The sequence below is a fragment of the Eschrichtius robustus genome, chromosome X, assembly GCF_028021215.1.
Source record: "Eschrichtius robustus isolate mEscRob2 chromosome X, mEscRob2.pri, whole genome shotgun sequence".
NCBI lineage: Eukaryota > Metazoa > Chordata > Mammalia > Artiodactyla > Eschrichtiidae > Eschrichtius > Eschrichtius robustus.
Window position 1 is genome coordinate 83,162,040 of NC_090845.1, and position 19,546 is coordinate 83,181,585.

A 19,546-nucleotide genomic window follows, 5' to 3' on the forward strand; every position below is an offset into this window, starting at 1 on the left:
ATACAATGGAGAAAAGACAGTCTCTTCAATAAGTGGTGCTGGGAAAACTGGACAACTACATGTAAAAGAATGAAATTAGAACACTCCCTAACACCATACACCAAAATAAACTCAAAATGGATTAGAGACCTAAATGTAAGACCAGACACTTTAAAACTCTTAGAGGAGAACATAGGAAGAACACTCTTTGACATAAATCACAGCAAGATATGTTTTGATCCACCTCCTAGAGAAATGGAAATAAAAACAAAAATAAACAAATGGGACTTAATGAAACTTCAAAGCTTTTGCACAGCAAAGCAAACCATAAACAAGACTAAAAGACAACCCTCAGAATGGGAGAAAATATTTGCAAATGAATCATCAGACAAAGCATTAATCTCCAAAATATATAAACAGCTCATCCAGCTCAATATTAAGAAAACAAACAACCCAATCCAAAAATGGGCAGAAGACCTAAATAGACATTTCTCCAAAGAGGACATACAGATGGCCAAGAAGCACATGGAAAGCTGCTCAACATCACTAATTATTAGAGAAATGCAAATCAAAACTACAGTGAGGCATCTCTCACACCTGTTAGAATGGGCATCATCAGAAAATATACAAACAACACATTTTGGAGAGGATGTAGAGGAAAGGGAACCCTCTTGCACTTTTGGTGGGAATGTAAATTGATACAGCCACTGTGGAGAACAGTATGGAGGTTCCTTAAAGAACTAAAAATAGAATTACTGCATGACCCAGCAATCCCACTACTGGGCATATACCCAGAAAAAAACATAGTTCCAAAAGACACATGCACCCCAGTGTTCATTGCAGCACTATTTACAATAGCCAGGTCATGGAAGCAACCTAAATGCCCATCTAGAGACGAATGGATAAAGAAGATATGGTACATATATACAATGGAATATTACTCAGCCATAAAAACGAACGAAATTGGGTCATTTGTAGAGATGTGGATGCATCCAGAGACTGTCATACAGAGTGAAGTAAGTCAGAAAGAGAAAAACAAATATTGTATATTAACGCATATATGTGGAACCTAGAAAATGGTACAGATGAACCGGTTTGCAGAGCAGAAATTGAAACACAGAAGTGGAGAAAAAAACGTATGGACACCAAGGGGGGAAAGCGGCGGGGGTGGGGGTGGTGGTGTGATGAATTGGGAGATTGGGATTGACATGTATACACTGATGTGTATAACATGGATGACTAATAAGAAAATAAATAAATAAATAAACATTAAAAAAAAAAAAGAAATGTATGCAGGAGAGATCCATTCCCACTAATTGAGAAATAACCATAACATGAACTCCATTGATGATGAGTCAGTCATGTCACCTAGATGCCACATTATAGTCAACAAAGTGTTCTGCATTCCATCTCTAAATAATTTATATTTATCATCCAAGTGCCAGGTACTTAGTTCAAAATTAATATGTGATTGAATGAATTAAAATCATTTCATATACAGTAAGTCTCCTACATTCGAAAGAGTTCCGTTCTGAGAGTGTGTTCATTAAGTCCAGTGTGTTCGTACGTCCAACAAAGTTAGCCTAGGTACCCAATTAACACAATCGGCTATATAGTACTGTACTGTAATAAGTTTATAATACTTTTCACACAAATAATACATAAAAAAGCAAACACAAAAAATAAAGAAAACATTTTTAATCTTACAGTACAGTACCTTGAAAAGTATAGTAGTACCAGCTACATCACTGCTGCTTATACACTTGCTTCCAGACATCCTGGGCTTGAAATTAAGAATCTGTACTACTGTACTCTATACAGTAATGTACAGTAAAGTATGCAAAAGCACAACCACTTGGAGAGGGTGCACGCATGTGGCAATGTATGCCAGACACGTGAACACATTTTCACATCTTTGAAAGTTCACAACTTGAAGGTTCGTATGTAGGGGACTTACTGTATTTCCTAGCTGTCTGCTGAGAGGGTCTAGAAGCAGCAATACCCCAATATGATTCTAGGGCTAATGCAGAGGATATACAAGATGATGCTAGAGTGTCTTATAGAACCAGAAAGTAAGGAAGTACTTAAGAAACAAAATGATAAGGTTATGTCAAAAGGATACAGGAGCCAACTAAAAGAGCTCCTGAAGGCCAACTCTGGAACAATTTCAACAACAAAATAAGTAGTATTGAAATATTGCCCAAAGTATAAAATTAATACTCATGATCCATACTGATGCAAAGGACAAATCTCCCATACACAGGAATTTCAAATATTTTTATGTAGATATTCCACCATCAAGAAGATAGAGCATAAAAAAAAAAAAAAAAAAAGAAGATAGAGCATAAATCTCCAAGTGTGGATTGCACATAGTGACATCCTTCCAAAGAATACAGAATGGAAATGGAGGGTACTCTTGCAGTGGATACAGCTGGCAAATACTAACTACCTCAGTCATGTGATCAGGGTTAACATCAATGATAAGTCACCTTAGTATGTACCTTGGATGTAATGTAATGAAAATGGTACTTTACTTGTGTTCTTCCTTCCAAGAACTTGTAGTCTAACTCTAACCATGAGAAAAACATGAGACAAACCCAAATTGAAGAGCATTCTAAGAAATCAATATCTGATCAGTACTCCTCAAAACCAAGGAGATTCTGAGAAACTGCCAGTCTAGAGGATCCTGGGAGACATGATGACTAAATGTAATGTGGTATCCTGGATGGATTCCTGGAATAGAAAAAGGACATTAGGTTAAAAACTAAGGAAATCTGAATAAAGAATGGACTTTATTTAATATGAATGTGTCAGTATTGGCTCATTAGTTGTGGCAAATGTATGTGTTAATTTAAGACATTATCAATAAGAAAACTGAATGCAGAAAATACTCTACTATACTTGCAACTTTTCTGTAAATCTAAAGATATCCTAAAACAGAAAGTTTGTTTTTAAAAAAATTTCACTTCGTCATCATAAAAGGTAAACAATAACAATGATTTGTTTTTCTGAATATAAAATCCAAAATGTATTAGTATATTAAGAGAAATAAGAGGGTGAAGTACTCATTTCTTTAAAATAAACACTTAGCTAAGATTTATACTTAGAGCTTCTACCCTCTCATAACTATTCTTTTCTGTTTTATCTCTTGCATCTGCAATATTTTATTGCTGCTATAAACTTTCTGGTATCATCCTTAAGATGCTAGAGACTGATCCCTTGTCATCTGACAATTCTGTAGATGGAAGAAGAGGCAGTATTTCAAATTCTACACCTTTTCCCTAGAATGAGAAATGCTCCATGACACAACTATGCCAGAGGGAATTCACCAGAGGTGAATGCTTTTAACATGGCACAGCTTTCTATCATGTTGATCCCAGCTTTCTATCATGTTGATCAAAATAAGAGGGATAATTTCTCCCTCAAAACAGTCATGTTAACAACTAGAATAGAATGTGTTATTGCTTGAGTTTTATTTAGAAGAAATGATATCATTTTATATACACTTGCTAGAGCTAGATATTTTCAGGAAATTGTCAAGTATCATTAAATGTCTTCATAAACCATCTTTGTCTCTTATTCAGCCTGTGAATTAGCTGATTCTGTGGCTGCCCTCTATATTATCAATCAATGTGAAATGGCAGAACATAGTGTGATAATTAAAGGTATTAGTAGTATATATGTACAGATTATTATTATATTATAATTTAGCAGACTCATTACTATCTTAAAGCCTTTAAGTAGCTTTATAAGAGGCATTTATTTCAGTAGCATGGTACTTAAACTTACATTAGCTAGTGGGAACAAAGAACATTAAGGTTTTTTTTTTTAATAGGGGTCTCATCCAAATGTCCAGGCCTTTGCAGAAGAGTTGGGTGTTTCAGATTAAGTCGCAGAGCTATTGCCAGTTATTTGGAAAGAATTTTCAGCTGAAGTGCATATGTCTATGAGACAGTATGATGCCTACAGTTAGACATATCACTAAAAATTGAATGAAATGATTTGTAAAATAGAGTAGGTCCTTAAAAATAACTAGCCTTGGTGATAGTTACAATTGAAATTAGACTGTGAAACGTTAAAATATGCTTTTAATTAATTTAAATTCATATTGACTTTTACCTGAGCATGTTCAATGAAAAATGGTATAGATACAATCACTTTTAAGAATGAGAAGCTGATATGATGACCGGTTTACAACAGTGTAATAATGTGAATATTTGCATTGTATTTGGCTTTTCCTTTTCACCTCAGGGCCTTACCATCTGGTATTCCTTGTACTTGGAACATGCAATCAACTTTGGCTCTTTGATTACTCCTTTCCTGTTTAATCACTTCATCTGGCTAGCTCTGATTTATCCATCAGGTCTCAGATTACATGTTAATTATATGTTAGTATCTCAGAGCTGACCTTCCATTCTAAATTAGATTACTCATTATACTTTTCATAGCATCCTGTGCTTTTCCTTCATCATTTTAATCACTATTATAATTATATACTCATTTGTTTGATATTTGTGTAATGACTTTTACCTTTACTAGACAATAATCTCCATGGCATATAACATAGTGTCTGGTGCATAATAGATGATCAAAAGGGAGCTGTAAGAATGAATGAAAAAATAACTGTTATAACACTCAGATTACCAGCAGGGTTGTTACAATTTGTATCTAATCTTTATACAAAATTAGCATACTTCATAAAAATAAATAGAGATAAAAAGAATAAAGTTTCTCTTCTAAAATAGAAACAGAAGGTAAGCCACAGCACTTTTAAAACAAAGAGTATTTGAGCAAGAGACTTTGTTGGTGTTACTTTTTCTTTTTTCTCAGTGTGCTTTATCTTCTGCAAAAAGAGCACACAGATTCTGCAGTTCTGAAGGCCTCCCACACGCTTGTCTGGTGTCAGCATTCTCTCGCATTCCCCTCTGCAGTTATTCCAAATTTTAATCATTTGTCTAAAACTCCTGTGCTACCTCAACCTGCCTTAATCTTAGCAGATAACCTTGGCTTCGACCACTGAGTGAAAATGAAGGCTATTATGTGAGAACTATTTCAACTTTCTCCCTATCACCACCACCCCCCCCCCCCACAACACACACACAAAACCCTACACCCATACCCTTTATTCTTTGCCTCTGCTCTTTCAAGAGAGATCTTCTACTTATGACTCTGATTCCTCTCTGTTTCTTCTATGGTTTTGCCACAAAGAATTATTCCCTCTCTTTCCTGTCTTCTTTTTCTTTTTTTTTTTTTAACATCTTTATTGGAGTATAATTGCTTTACAATGCTGTGTTAGTTTCTGCTTTATAACAAAGTGAATCAGTTATGCATATACATATGTCCACATATCTCTTCCCTCTTGCATCTCCCTCCCTCCCACCCTCCCTATCCCACCCCTCTAGGTGGTCACAAAGCACCGAGCTGATCTCCCTGTGCTATGCAGCTGCTTCCCACTAGCTCTCTATTTTACGTTTGGTAGTGTATATATGTCCATGCCACTCTCTCACTTCGTCCCAGCTTACCCTTCCCCCCACCCCCGTATCCTCAAGTCCATTCTGCAGTAGGTATGCATCTTTATTCCCGTCTTGCCCCTAGGTCCTTCTGACCATTTTTTTTTTTTTACATTCCATATATATATGTGTTAGCATACTGTATTTGTTTTTCTCTTTCTGACTTACTTCACTCTGTATGACAGTCTCTAGGTCCATCCACCTCACTACAAATAACTCAGTTTCGTTCCTTTTTATGGCTAATTAATATTCCATTCTATATATGTGGCACATCTTCTTTATCCATTCATCTGTTGATGGACACTTCGTTGCTTCCATGTCCTGGCTATTGTAAATAGAGCTGCAGTAGACATTTTAGTACATGAGTCTTTTTGAATTATGGTTTTCTCAGGGTATATGCCCAGTAGTGGGATTGCTGGGTCATATGGTAGTTCTATTTGTAGTTTTTTCAGGAACCTCCATACTGTTCTCCATAGTGGCTGTATCAATTTACATTCCCACCAACAGTGCAAGAGGGTTCCCTTTTCTGCACACCCTCTACAGCATTTATTGTTTCTAGATTTTTTGATGATGGCCATTCTGACTGGTGTGATGATATCTCATTGTAGTTTTCACTTGCATTTCTCTAATGGTTAATGATGTTGAGCATTCTTTCATGTGTTTGTTGGAAATCTGTATATCTTCTTTGGAGAAATGTCTATTTAGGTCTTCTGCCCATTTTTGCATTGGGTTGCTTGTTTTGATATTGAGCTGCATGAGTTGCTTGTATGTTTTGGAGATTAATCCTTTGTCAGTTGCTTTATTTGCAAATATTTTCTCCCATTCTGAGGGTTGTCTTTTGGTCTTATTTATGGTTTCCTTTGCTGTGCAAAAGCTTTTAGGTTTCATTAGGTCCCATTTGTTTATTTTTGTTTTTATTTCCATTTCTCTAGGAGCTGGGTCAAAAAGGACCTTGCTGTGATTTATGTCATAGAGTGTTCTGCCTATGTTTTCCTCTAAGAGTTTGATAGTGTCTGGCCTTACATTTAGGTCTTTAATCCATTTTGAGTTTATTTTTGTGTATAGCATCAGGGAGTGTTCTAATTTCATTCTTTTACATGTACCTGTCCAGTTTTCCCAGCTCCACTTATTGAAGAGGCTGTCCTTTCTTCACTGTATATTCTTGCCTCCTTCATCAAAGATAAGGTGACCGGCACATATATACAATGGAATATTACTCAGCCATAAAAAGAAATGAAATGGAGGTATTTGTAATGAGGTGGATGGAGTAAGAGTCTGTCATACAGAGTGAAGTAAGTCAGAAAGAGAAAAACAAAAACAGTATGCTAACACATATATATGGAATCTAAGGGGAAAAAAAAGGTCATGAAGAACCTAGTGGCAAGACAGGAATAAAGACACAGACCTACTAGAGAATGGACTTGAGGGTATGGGGAGGGGGAGGGGTGAGATGTGACAGGGTGAGAGAATGTCATGGAAATATATACACTACCAAATGTAAAATAGATAGCTAGTGGGAAGCAGCCGCATAGCACAGGGAGATCAGCTCGGTGCTTTGTGACCACCTAGAGGGGTGGGATAGGGAGTGTGGGAGGGAGGGAGATGCAAGAGGGAAGAGATATGGGAACATATGTATATGTATAACTGATTCACTTTGTTATAAAGCAGAAACTAACACACCATTGTAAAGCAATTATACTTCAATAAAGATGTTTAAAAAAAAATTTAAAAAGATAAGGTGACCATAGGTGTGTGGGTTTATCTCTGGGCTTTCTATCCTGTTCCATTGATCTATATTTCTTTTTTTTTGTGTCAGTACCATACTGTGTTGATTACTGTAGCTTTGTAGTGTAGTCTGAAGTCAGGGAGCCTGATTCCTCCAGCTCTGTTTTTCTTTCTCAAGATTGCTTTGGCTATTTGGGGTCTTTTGTGTTTCCATACAAATTGTGAAATTTTTTGTTCTAGTTCTGTGAAAAATGCCAGTGGTAGTTTGATAGGGATTGCATTGAATCTGTAGATTGCTTTGGGTAGTAGAGTCACTTTCAAAATGCTGATTCTCCCAATCCAAGAACATGGTATATCTCTCCATCTATTTGTATCATCTTTCATTTCTTTCATCAGTGTCTTATAATTTTCTGCATGCAGGGCGTTTGGCTCCTAAGGAAGGTTTATTCCTAGATATTTTATTCTTTTTGTTGCAATGGTAAATGGGAGTGTTTTCTTAATTTCACTTTCAGATTTTTCATCATTAGTGTATAGGAATGCAAGAGATTTCTGTGCATTAATTTTGTAGCCTGCTACTTTACCAAATTCATTGATTAGCTCTAGTAGTTTTCTGGTAGCATCTTTAGGATTGTCTATGTGTAGAATCATGTCATCTGCAAACAGTAACAGCTTTACTTCTTCTTTTCCAATTTGGATTCCTTTTATTTCTTCTTCTTCTCTGATTGCTGTGGCTAAAACTGCCAAAACTATTTTGAAAAATAGTGGTGAGAGTGGGCAACCTTGTCTTGTTCCTGATCTTAGTGGAAATGGTTTCAGTTTTTCACCATTGAGGACGATGTTGGCTGTGGGCTTGTCATATATGGCCTTTATTATGTTGAGGAAAGTTCCCTCTATGCCTACTTTCTGCAGGGTTTTTATCATAAATGGGTGTTGAGTTTTGTCGAAAGCTTTCTCTGCATCTATTGAGATGATCATATGGTTTTTCTCCTTCAATTTGTTAATGTGGTGTATCACATTGATTGATTTGCGTATATTGAAGAATCCTTGCATTCCTGGGATAAACCCCACTTACTCATAGTGTATGAACCTTTTAATGTGCTGTTGGATACTGATTGCTAGTATTTTGTTGAGGATTTTTGCATCTATGTTCATCAGTGATATTGGCCTGCAGTTTTCTTTCTTTGTGACATCTTTGTCTGGTTTTGGTATCAGAGTGATGGTGGCCTTGTAGAATGAGTTTGGGAGTGTTCCTCCCTCTGCTATATTTTGGAAGAGTTTGAGAAGGATAGGTGTTAGCTCTTCTCTATGTTTGATAGAATTCGCCTGTAAAGCCCTCTGGTCCTGAGCTTTTGTTTGTTGGAAGATTTTTAATCACAGTTTCAATTTCAGTGCTTGTGATTGGTCTGTTCATATTTTCTATTTCTTCCTGGTTCAGTCTCGGAAGGTCATGCATTTCTAAGAATTTGTCCATTTCTTCCAGGTTGTCCATTTTATTGGCATAGAGTTGCTTATAGTAATTTCTCATGATCCTTTGTATTTCTGCAGTGTCAGTTGTTACTTTTCCTTTTTCATTTTTAGTTCTATTGATTTGAGTCTTCTTCCTTTTGTTCTTGATGAGTCTGGCTAATTTTTTATCAATTTTGTTTATCTTCTCAAAGAACCAGCTTTTAGTTTTATTGATTTTTGCTATTGTTTCCCTCATTTCTTTTTCATTTACTTCTCATCTGATCTTTATGATTTCTTTCCTTCTGCTAACTTTGGGGTTTTTTGTTCTTCTTTCTCTAATTGCTTTAGGTGTAAGGTTAGGTTGTTTATTTGAGATGTTTCTTGGGTCTTAAGGTAGGATTTTATTGCTATAAACTTCCCTCTTAGAACTGCTTTTGCTGCATCCCATAGGTTTTGGGTCATTGTGTTTTCATTGTCATTTGTTTCTAGGTATTTTTTGATTTCCTCTTTGATTTCTTCAGTGATCTCTTGGTTATTAAGTAGTGTGTTGTTTAGCCTCCATGTGTTTGTATTTCTTACAGATTTTTTCATGTAATTGATATCTAGTCTCATAGCATTGTGGTCAGAAAAGATACTTGATACGATTTCAATTTTCTTAAATTTACCAAGGCTTGATTTGTGACCCAAGATATGATCTATCCTGGAGAATGGTCCATGAGCACTTGAGAAGAATGTGTATTCTGTTGTTTTTGGATGGAATGTCCTATAAATATCAATTAAGTCCACCTTGTTTAATGTATCATTTAAAGATTGTGTTCCTTATTTATTTTCATTTTGGATGAGTTGTCCATTGGTGAAAGTAGGGTGTTACAGTCCCCTACTATGATTGTGTTACTGTCAATTTCCCCTTTTATGGCTGTTAGCATTTGCCTTATGTATTGAAGTGCTCCTATTTTGGGTGCATAAATATTTACAATTGTTATATCTTCTTCTTGGATTGATCCCTTGATCTTTATGTAGTGTCCTTCTTTGTCTCTTGTAATAGTCTTTGTTTTAAAGTCTATTTTGTCTGATATGAGAATTGCTACTCCAGCTTTCTTTTGATTTCCATTTGCATGGAATATGTTTTTTTCCATCCCCTCACTTTCAGTCTGTATGTGTCCCTAGGTCTGAAGTGGGTCTGTTGTAGACAGCATATATATGGGTCTTGTTTTTGTATCCATTCAGCCAATCTATGTCTTTTGGTTGGAGCATTTAATCCATTTACATTTAAGGTAATTATCGATATGTATGTTCCTATTACCATTTTCTTAATTGTTTTGGGTTTATTATTGTAGGTCTTTTCCTTCTCTTGTGTTTCTTGCCTAGAGAAGTTCCTTTAGCATTTGTTGTAAAGCTGGTTTGGTGGTGCTGAATTCTCTTAGCTTTAGCTTGTCTGTAAAGGTTTTAATTTCTCCGTCAAATCTGAATGAGATCCTTGCTGGGTAGAGTAATCTTGGTTGTACGTTTTTCTCCTTCATCACTTTAAGTATGTCCGGTCACTCCCTTCTGGCTTGCAGAGTTTCTGCTGAAAGATCAGCTCTTAACCTTATGGGGATTCCCTTATGTGTTATTTGTTGTTTTTCCCTTGCTCCTTTTAATATTTGTTCTTTGTATTTAATTTTTGATAGTTTGATTAATATGTGTCTTGGCGTGTCTCTCCTTGGATTTGTCCTGTATGGGACTCTCTACACTTCCTGGACTTGATTAACTATTTCCTTTCCCATATTAGGGAAGTTTTCAACTATAATCTCTTCAAATATTTTCTCAGTCCCTTTCTTTTTCTCTTCTTCTTCTGGGACCCCTATAACTCGAATGTTGGTGCATTTAATGTTGTCCCAGAGGTCTCTGAGACTGTCCTCAATTCTTTTCATTTCTTTTTCTTTATTCTGCTCTGCAGTAGTTATTTCCACTATTTTATCTTCCAGGTCACTTATCCCTTCTTCTGCCTCAGTTATTCTGCTATTGATCCCTTCTAGAGAATTTTTAATTTAATTTATTGTGTTCTTCATCACTGTTTGTTTGCTCTTTTGTTCTTCTAGGTCCTTGTTAAACGTTTCTTGTATTCTCTCCATTTTACTTCCAAGATTTTGGATCATCTTTACTATCATTATTCTGAATTCTTTTTCAGGTACACTGCCTATTTCCTCTTCATTTGTTAGGTCTGGTGGGTTTTTGCCTTTCTACTTCATCTGCTGTGTGTTTCTCTGTCTTCTCATTTTGCTTAACTTACTGTGTTTGGTGTCTCCTTTTTGCAGGCTGCATGTTTGTAGTTCCTGTTGTTTTTGGTATCTGTCCCCAGTGGCTAAGGTTGGTTCAGTGGGTTGTGTAGGCTTCCTGGTGGAGTGGAGTAATGCCTGTGTCTGGTGGATGAGGCTGGGTCTTGTCTTTCTGGTGGGCAGGTCCACGTCTGGTGGTGTGTTTTGGGGTGTCTGTGGCCTTATTATGATTTCAGGCAGCCTCTCTGCTAATGTATGGGGTTGTGTTCCTATCTTGCTAGTTGTTTGGCATAGGGTGTCCAGCACTGTATCTTGCTGGTCGTTGAGTGGAGCTGGGTCTTGCCATTGAGATCGAGATCTCTGGGAGATTTTCGCCTTTTGATATTACGTGGAGCTGGGAGGTCTCCTGTGGATCAGTGTCCTGAACTTGGCTCTCCCACCTCAGGGGCACAGCCCTGATGCCTGGCTGGAGCCCCAAGAGCCTGTCCTCCACATGGGTCAGAATAAAAGGGAGAAAAAAAAGAAAGAAAGAAAGAAGAAGATAAAATAAAATAAAATAAAAAAGTTATTAAAATAAAAGATAAAACATAATTATTAAGAAAAATTTTTTTTAAGTAATAAAAAAAAAACGGACAGACAGAACCCTAGGACAAGTGGTAAAAGCAAAGCTATACAGACAAAATCACACACAGCAGCATACACATACACACTCACAAATAGAGAAAAAGGGGAAAAAAATATTTATATCATTGCTCCCAAAATCCACCTCCTCATTTTGGGATGATATGTTGTCTATTCAGGTATTTCACAGATGCAGGGTACATCAAGTTGATTGTGGACATTTAATCCGCTGCTCCTGATTCTGGTGGGAGAGATTTCCCTTTCTTTTCTTTGTTCGCCCAGCTCCCAGGGTTCACCTTTGGATTTGGCCCCGCCTCTGCGTGTAGGTCGCCTGAGGGCGTCTGTTCTTCACTCAGACAGGATGGGGTTAAAGGAGCAGCTGATTCGGGGGCTCTGGCTCACTCAGGCTGGGGGTGGGAGGGGTACGGATGCGGGGCGAGCCTGCGGTGGCAGAGGCCAGCATGACGTTGCAACAGCCTGAGGTGCAACGTGCATTCTCCCGGGGAAGTTGTCCCTGGATCACGGGACCATGGTAGTGGCGGGCTGCACAGGCTCCCGGGAGGGGAGGTGTAGAAAGTGACCTGTGCTCGCACACAGGCTTCTTGGTGGCTCAGCAGCAGCCTTAGCATCTCATGCCCGTCTCTGGTGTCCACGCTGATAGCCACGCCTCGCGTCCATCTCTGGAGCTCCTTTAAGCGGTGCTCTTAATCCCCCCTCCTCGCGCACCAGGAAACCAAGAGGCAAGAAAAAGTCTCTTGCCTCTTCGGCAGCTCCAGACTTTTTCCCGGACTCCCTCCCAGCTAGCTGTGGCACACTAGCCCCCTTCAGGCTGTGTTCACCCCGCCAACCCCAGTCTTCTCCCTGGGATCTGACCTCTGAAGCCGGAGCCTCAGCTCCCAGCCCCCACCCGCCCTGGCGGGTGAGCAGACAAGCCTCTCAGGCTGGTGAGTGCTGGTCGGCACTGATCCTCTGTGCGGGAATCTCTCTGCTTTGCCTTCTGCACCTCTGTTGCTGTCGTCTCTTCCATGGCTCCAAAGCTTCTCCCCCCACCCACCCCCGTCTCCACAAGTGAAGGGGCTTCCTAGTGTGCGGAAACCTTTCCTCCTACACAGCTTCCTCCCACTTGTGCAGGTCCCGTCCCTATTCTTTTGTCTCCGTTTTTTCTTTTTTCTTTTGCCCTACCCAGGTACATGGGGAGTTTCTTGCCTTTTGGGAGGTCTGAGGTGTTCTGCCAGCGTTCAGTAGGTGTTCTGTAGGAGTTGTTCCACATGTAGATATATTTCTGATGTATTTGTGGGGAGGAAGGTGATCTCCGTGTCTTACTCTTCTGCCATCTTGAAGCTCCTCCCTCTTTCCTGTCTTCTTAAAAGTCTTTCTGTTTAACCTTGTCACCCTCTGAACATGTTCAGGTTTCTTCCTTGATAAAAACAAACAACAGTAAAAAATCATTTTCTTTAATTCTTCATCCCTCATTATAGTTACCCTCTTATCACTTTACTTTCTTCTCAAATGAGTCTATGTACCCTATGTCCCTACTTTCTCACCTCCCATTTAGTCTTTAACCCACTGTCATCTGGCTTCTGCCCTAATTAATTGAAATTGCATTAGCAAAGGTTACTAATGATTTCTTCATAGCCAAATATAATAGACATTTTCAGATTTTATCTTACTTGACCTATCTGCTGCATTTAATATTGTTGTCCATAACACCTTTTTTTCTGGATTTTTTTAAAGTTAAAGATAATACCTGCTCATTGTAAAAAATATAAATAGTATAGGAAAACTTACAAAAGGAAATAATGCCTCTCCACATGCAGAGATAACCAGTGTTTACATCTGGTGAACTTTTCACTCAACTGTATGTTGTGGATGTAGTATTCCATTGTATATGTATACTATAGTTGATATAACCTGTTTGTTATTGATGGACATTTAGGTTTTTTCCTCAAATTTTAATGTTTAAAAATTGCTCAAATGAAATTCATGAACATAGACCTTTGAGGATTATTGCCCTCACCTTGAAACTTTACTCTCTCCACTGTGTTTCTGTGACTCTTACTTAATTTTCTGATACTGGTCTAGCTCTTACCACTCTGGCTAATTTTCTGAAGCTTTACTTTCTCTGCCAGCCCCTTGTGTGTTGTTGTTAAATTGGATCCAGTGCTCAAACCTTTTTTCATTTGAAATCTTCCCCAAGGTAATTTAATTTTTTCTCATGACTTTAGCCATCACTCAGTGACTGCCAATCCTATATCTCTAACTCAGGTCACATTCCAGAGTGCTAACACCGATACATCCAATTTCCTACATGTGGATTCACTCACATGTTTCAAACTTTATGTATCCAATACTGAACCCAGACCTTTTCTCAAAGTCTATGCCATTTCCTATATTACCCAGTCATTGGCATTGCCTTGTATCTAGTCTCACAAACCAGAACTTTACCCTAGATTCCTTTCTCTTCCTCACCCTTTGTATCTCACTGATCGTTAATTTCAGTAGCATCTCCTAAACATGTCTCATGTATTTCCCCCTCTTTTCATTCATTATACCACTATTTTTAGTTCAGACTCATTTTATATCTATGAATACTTGAATGAATCTCATTGTCTTCAGCTGGTAAGAAATTGTCTCTTAAGCACTCAAACGTGACTATATCACTCTCTGGCTTAAAATAGTCCACACCTCCCCATTAGATTCACTGTAAGTCCCATAGAATAAATCCCAACCTCAGCATTGCATCCAAATCCTTTGTGAATTGGTCTTTGCCTGTTTTTCTAGATGATGTCAGGACTAGGTCTCAAGGAACTGTAATTAGAATGGATTATGCTATTCTAAGTGTACAGTAGCAGAAAAAACCAGCAAGTTGAATATGAAATAAAGTCATTAAGGGCTTTTGATGATCGAGTCTGGGAAACAATGATATTTGACAGACCTTTAGGGTAGCAGTAAGAATGAAAATGACACAAATACCTAAGAGGAACTGGGCAGAACTGAAGAGGAAGGAGAATAAGATAACACAACAAATCAAACCCAAGAAACTATTACCAAGAGTCACTGTAAAATCTGTGGCATTGAGCTTATGATGGGTAGGTATGTTAGGGTGACTTAAAGGGTCAAAGTCAAGATGGAGACTGACAGAAAAATCTGTGATATGTCTGATCATCTTTCTCTTCAGACTTTGCTAGCTTCCTAACAAGTATAGGACAAAATCCAAGATGTTAAAATGACCTAAGAAAGCCTCTATGATCAGGCTATTTAATTCCTATGCAGCCTTACCTCCTGCTGCTACCCTCTTTCACTTTAGGCTCCATCAACACTAAATACATGGTGCTCTTTCAGATTTCTCTGTTTTTTCACATATTGTTTCTTCTGCCTGGAATGTCTGTCATTTCCTCATTTCCCGGGTGAACTCCTATTTATCCTTCAAAATCCTGTACTGACATCACCAACTCCAGGAGGCTTCTGTGAATGCCCCTTTTTCACAGAGTTACCCCTGCATCAATCCATTCATTCGTTTGTTTATTATTGAGCAAATACTTACTGAGTACTTAGTGTGGGCCAGTTGCCATGTTAGGTCCTGGGAACACCATGGTGATAAGACAGATCAAACGTGACCTTTAACCCTTCTTAGCCTTATATTTAGCAATGAATACACACATGCATACACACACACACACACACATGCATGCACACACACAAACACACACATCCAAATAGTCAAATAAAAAAAATAATCCTCAATTTTCTAAGTGCTACGAATAAAAGAAACAAGGAACTGTGATACAGAATAATGACTATACGGGATAGATACAGAGGCAACATAATATAAGGTTGAGCCATGTGAATTTGCTGGTATTTGACTTTTTTTCTGTATAATTGGTGATTTTATATAGTTCCACCTAATAATTTCCTTTCTGAGGAATTGACCTCTAAACTGAGGCATGAAGATGAGGTAGAACTGGCCATGGTGGCTAAGCTTGGAGCTTAACATGTTCCAGAAACCAAGAGAAGATTGGAAAAGATAGAATTGAGAAAAGGAGTGAATAACACTCAATGAAATGTAAGAGCAATAAGCAGGACAGATCATACAGGATCTTTATAGGAGTGTGGATCTAATTCTCATTAAAATCTAAAGCCATTGGAGTATTTTAAGATCCTTCTGATTTCAGTGTGGGATTGGAATGGAAGAGAGTAAGAGTAAATATAGGGCTGTCAATTAAGAGTTTGAGGGACTTCCCTGGTGGCTCAGTGGTTAAGAATCCGCCTGCCAATGCAGGGGACACAGGTTTGATCCCTGGTCCGGGAAGATCCCACATGCCGCAGAGCAACTAAGCCCATGCACCACAACTACTGAGCCTGCGCTCTAGAGCCCACGAGCAACAACTACTGAAGCCCACACACGTAGAGCCTGTGCTGTGCAAGAAGAGAAGCCACCGTAATGAGAAGCCCGCACACTGCAACGAAGAGTAGCCCTCGCTCGCCGCAACTAGAGAAAGCCCGCACACAGCAACAAAGACCCAACACAGCCATAAATAAATAAATAAGAGGTTGATATAAGGAGGCAATATAATGTTGTGTTAGGTGTGCAGGGTTTGGCGTCAGGCTGCCTTGATTTAAATCCTGGTTTTGCAATTTGCCATTTTTTATGTTACTTTATGCAAGTACTCTTTACTCAAATTCTCTAAGCCTCAGTTTCTTCATCTGTATAACAGGGATAATAATAGGATCAACTTCGTAGGGTTAGTCTGGAGACTGAATGAGATAACCCACTGCACAACACTAAGCAGTCCCTGGCAGATAATAAACAATAGATACTAGAGATTAATAGTCCAAATGAAAAATGACAGTACCTGGACTATGTCGATGACAGTATATTTGGAGAGAAGTGAATGGACATGAGACCTATTGTTGTGGGGGTTTAAACAGCAGGATTTAGTATGAACTGGATGTGAGAATTGAGGGAGAAGGATTTTTCAGGTATGACTCCTAGGTTTCTGTCAAAGAGTGGAGTGGATTGTGCTGCACTCTACTAAAATGGATAAGGTCTGCCTGGTATAGAATTTAGCTATAGAAATTCCTCTCTCTCTTTATACCATATAAGGCAGAAAGAAAGAAAGAAAAAAGGTAATTATCATACAATAGAAAAGGAAATAGTTATTTAAAAAATTTAGATAACAGAACCTTACATGAGATATAAAAAACACTTTATATTATATTCATACCACAACGTCTAAAACATGCAAAAATCTTGTGTGTATATTTTTTTTCTCAAGGTCTAAGATTTTGGAAATCTTTCTACTGTACTATGTGATAGACAGTGACCAATTAAACTTATGTGCTTACTTTGTCTTATATTAAAGGTGTTTTGTAATCATTCCATCTGCTTCTCTCACAGAATGGAGCCCACTTGGTATACTAGCAGATGAAGAATTTAAGGAGGATGTCTATCTTTATTCTCTTTAGCAACTGAGAGTCGGCTCTGGGAACCATCAGGCACCATGGGGAAGCGGGACAATCGGGTGGCCTATATGAATCCTATAGCAATGGCCAGATGGAGGGGCCCATCTCAATCTGCAGGCCCAACAATACAAGATTATCTGAATCGACCAAGGCCCACCTGGGAAGAAGTGAAGAAACAATTAGAAAATAAAAAGAAAGGCTCCAAGGCATTAGCTGAATTTGAAGAAAAAATGAATGAGAATTGGAAGAAGGAACTAGAAAAAAGCAGAGAGAAATTATTAAGTGGAAATGAGAGCTCATCCAAAAAAAGAGAAAGAAAGAAAAAGAAAAAGAAGAAATCTTGTCAGTCTTCATCTTCTTCTACATCATGCTCTGATTCTTCAAGCAGTTCTTCAGATTCTGAGGATGAGGAAAAGAAACAAGGAAAAAAGAGAAAGAAAAAGAAGAACCGTTCATACAAATCATCAGAAAGCTCTACATGTGAATCTGAATCAGAGAGCAAAGAATCTGTAAAAAAGAAAAAGAAGTCAAAGGATGAAACAGAGAAAGAAAAGTATATTAGAAGTCTCAGCAAAAAAAGAAAGAAGACTTGTCCTGAGGATAAACCTTTATCATTGGAGTCCTCATCAGAATCAGATTATGAAGAGGAGGTGCAAGCAAAAAAGAAGAGAAGACGTGAAGAGCGAGAAAAAGCAACGGAAAAAGCAAAGAAGAAGAAGAAGAAACAGCACAAAAAACATAGTAAGAAGAAGAAAAAGAAGTCAGGTTCAAACCACAAGTCCGGATAATATCAAGAAAAAAAGCAAGATTCCCCTATTGAAAAAAGAAAGGTGTAAAGGAAACTTCAACTGTGAATGTTAGGGCATATTTACCAAAATGCATGAGTTTCCCTGTGTTAGTAGAATTATTCCTGGACTTTGAGTTGCCAGTCAAATGCTACTGTGCCAGAAAGGGCCATAATTGTTGCCTGCAGCTTAAATGTAGGATTTTGGGGTTTTTTGTGTGTTTTTCCCTCCACTGGCTAATTCTTCTGAGAGCTAAAACCGTGTTGTCATACTAGTGGTTAAAATGTTTGGAATTAAAGTAAAATGTTTCAGATGATAAATAATTTTGACCAAACAGTGGATCTAATGTTAAAAGTATCTAATTTGGTTACATCTTTAAAATATAATCAGAAATAGCCAGGCAACAATAGCTGACATTTTTGAAGCATGGACTTAACATTGTCTCAAAATACTTACTTTTGAAGATTAAAAGTTTATTTTATTTTTCTTTTCTCCTTAATGAACTTTTGTTTACATGGGGAAAGGGTTTGTGGGGGAAAAAGAATTTGCTCTCACTTTGGCGAGCTGAATAGTGTGCCTTTGATCCTTATACATCCTATTTTTGCCAGTGCAGCAGCCATTCTTTTCTTACTTAGTAATGTATGCTGTTTCACGTGAACAAGAAAGACAGCAATTTACAGTATATGTAAGGCCCCAGTTTTATGAAATTTACCTCCATTTCGACAGTACTGAATAATATTTAGTGTTAGAATGTTACATGATTTGAATTAACTTTGATACCCTTTGGAGGGGAATAATTTTAAATAGACCCTGGTATTTTTTGATTAATAAAGATTCTGACATATTTTGCATGCTATATACTATTAAGTTTTGATTATCCAGAGATATTCTATATAACCAGTAATCCTTTTTTATATGATTTATGCTTAGGATACAAGTTTCAAGTTTGTAATTTCTTAATCTTACTATATTAATGTCATGACTGTGTTTAATTGCACACTTGCCAAAATATTTAGCATGTAAAAAGAAGGTTTTTAAAAAATATTTAATGCCTTCATATTGAAGCTGGTTTACTGTAAGCAAGTTGAGTGCCAGACCTCTAGTACGCTGTATGTCTTGTTACATAAAACTACTGCCAAAACCTTAGCAAGTATGCTGTTTAAAAATTTCTTGTCTTAAGCATTAATATTGAATTAAAATAGGAGTTAAATTTAGGAGATTATAATCCTTCTGTTTCACATTTTACTAACATTTGGAGTTTGTTGCCTCGTGTTTGTTGCTGAATCACGTTTACCACTATGCTGAAATAAGTTGAAATTTATTTTTACTCTACATTTTTTATATCAGAGTAATATGAATTATAAATTGATGTCTAACAAAAACACCTGTTACAGAGGATGTGCTAATTGTAATGTCATATGTACAAAGTATTTTAGCATGAGGAGAGAATAAATAGCTATTTTTTTAAATAGCTGATTTCATGTCAGCTCCCTTGAATCACAAGTAAAATTATTATAAAGATAGAAAACATCTGGTAGATAAATAACATATTGGGTCCCCAAATTTTTGCAGTGCATACCCCGGAATCTCTCAGTAACATTCTTGGACCATTATAAATGTAATGCCTTGTTAGGTCACATTGAAGCTTCATAACTTTAGCTGTTTCCTAAAATATATGTCTATATGCTGATAAAAACTATTGTATTTAAGAGATATTTTCTATCCATGTAGAGTTTTTCAAAAATTGTTTTTCATTAAA

At 37.4% G+C, this 19,546-nt stretch overlaps 1 protein-coding gene across 1 annotated transcript; it reads left to right on the plus strand.

The window, feature by feature from the left end:
* The first annotated feature begins 17,040 nt into the window (after positions 1 to 17,040).
* On the plus strand, positions 17,041 to 17,790 carry FAM133A (family with sequence similarity 133 member A). Its single transcript, XM_068533988.1, has one exon. It carries the CDS (start codon positions 17,041 to 17,043, stop codon positions 17,788 to 17,790), a length of 750 nt encoding a protein of 249 aa, XP_068390089.1.
* The last annotated feature ends 1,756 nt before the right edge of the window (positions 17,791 to 19,546 follow it).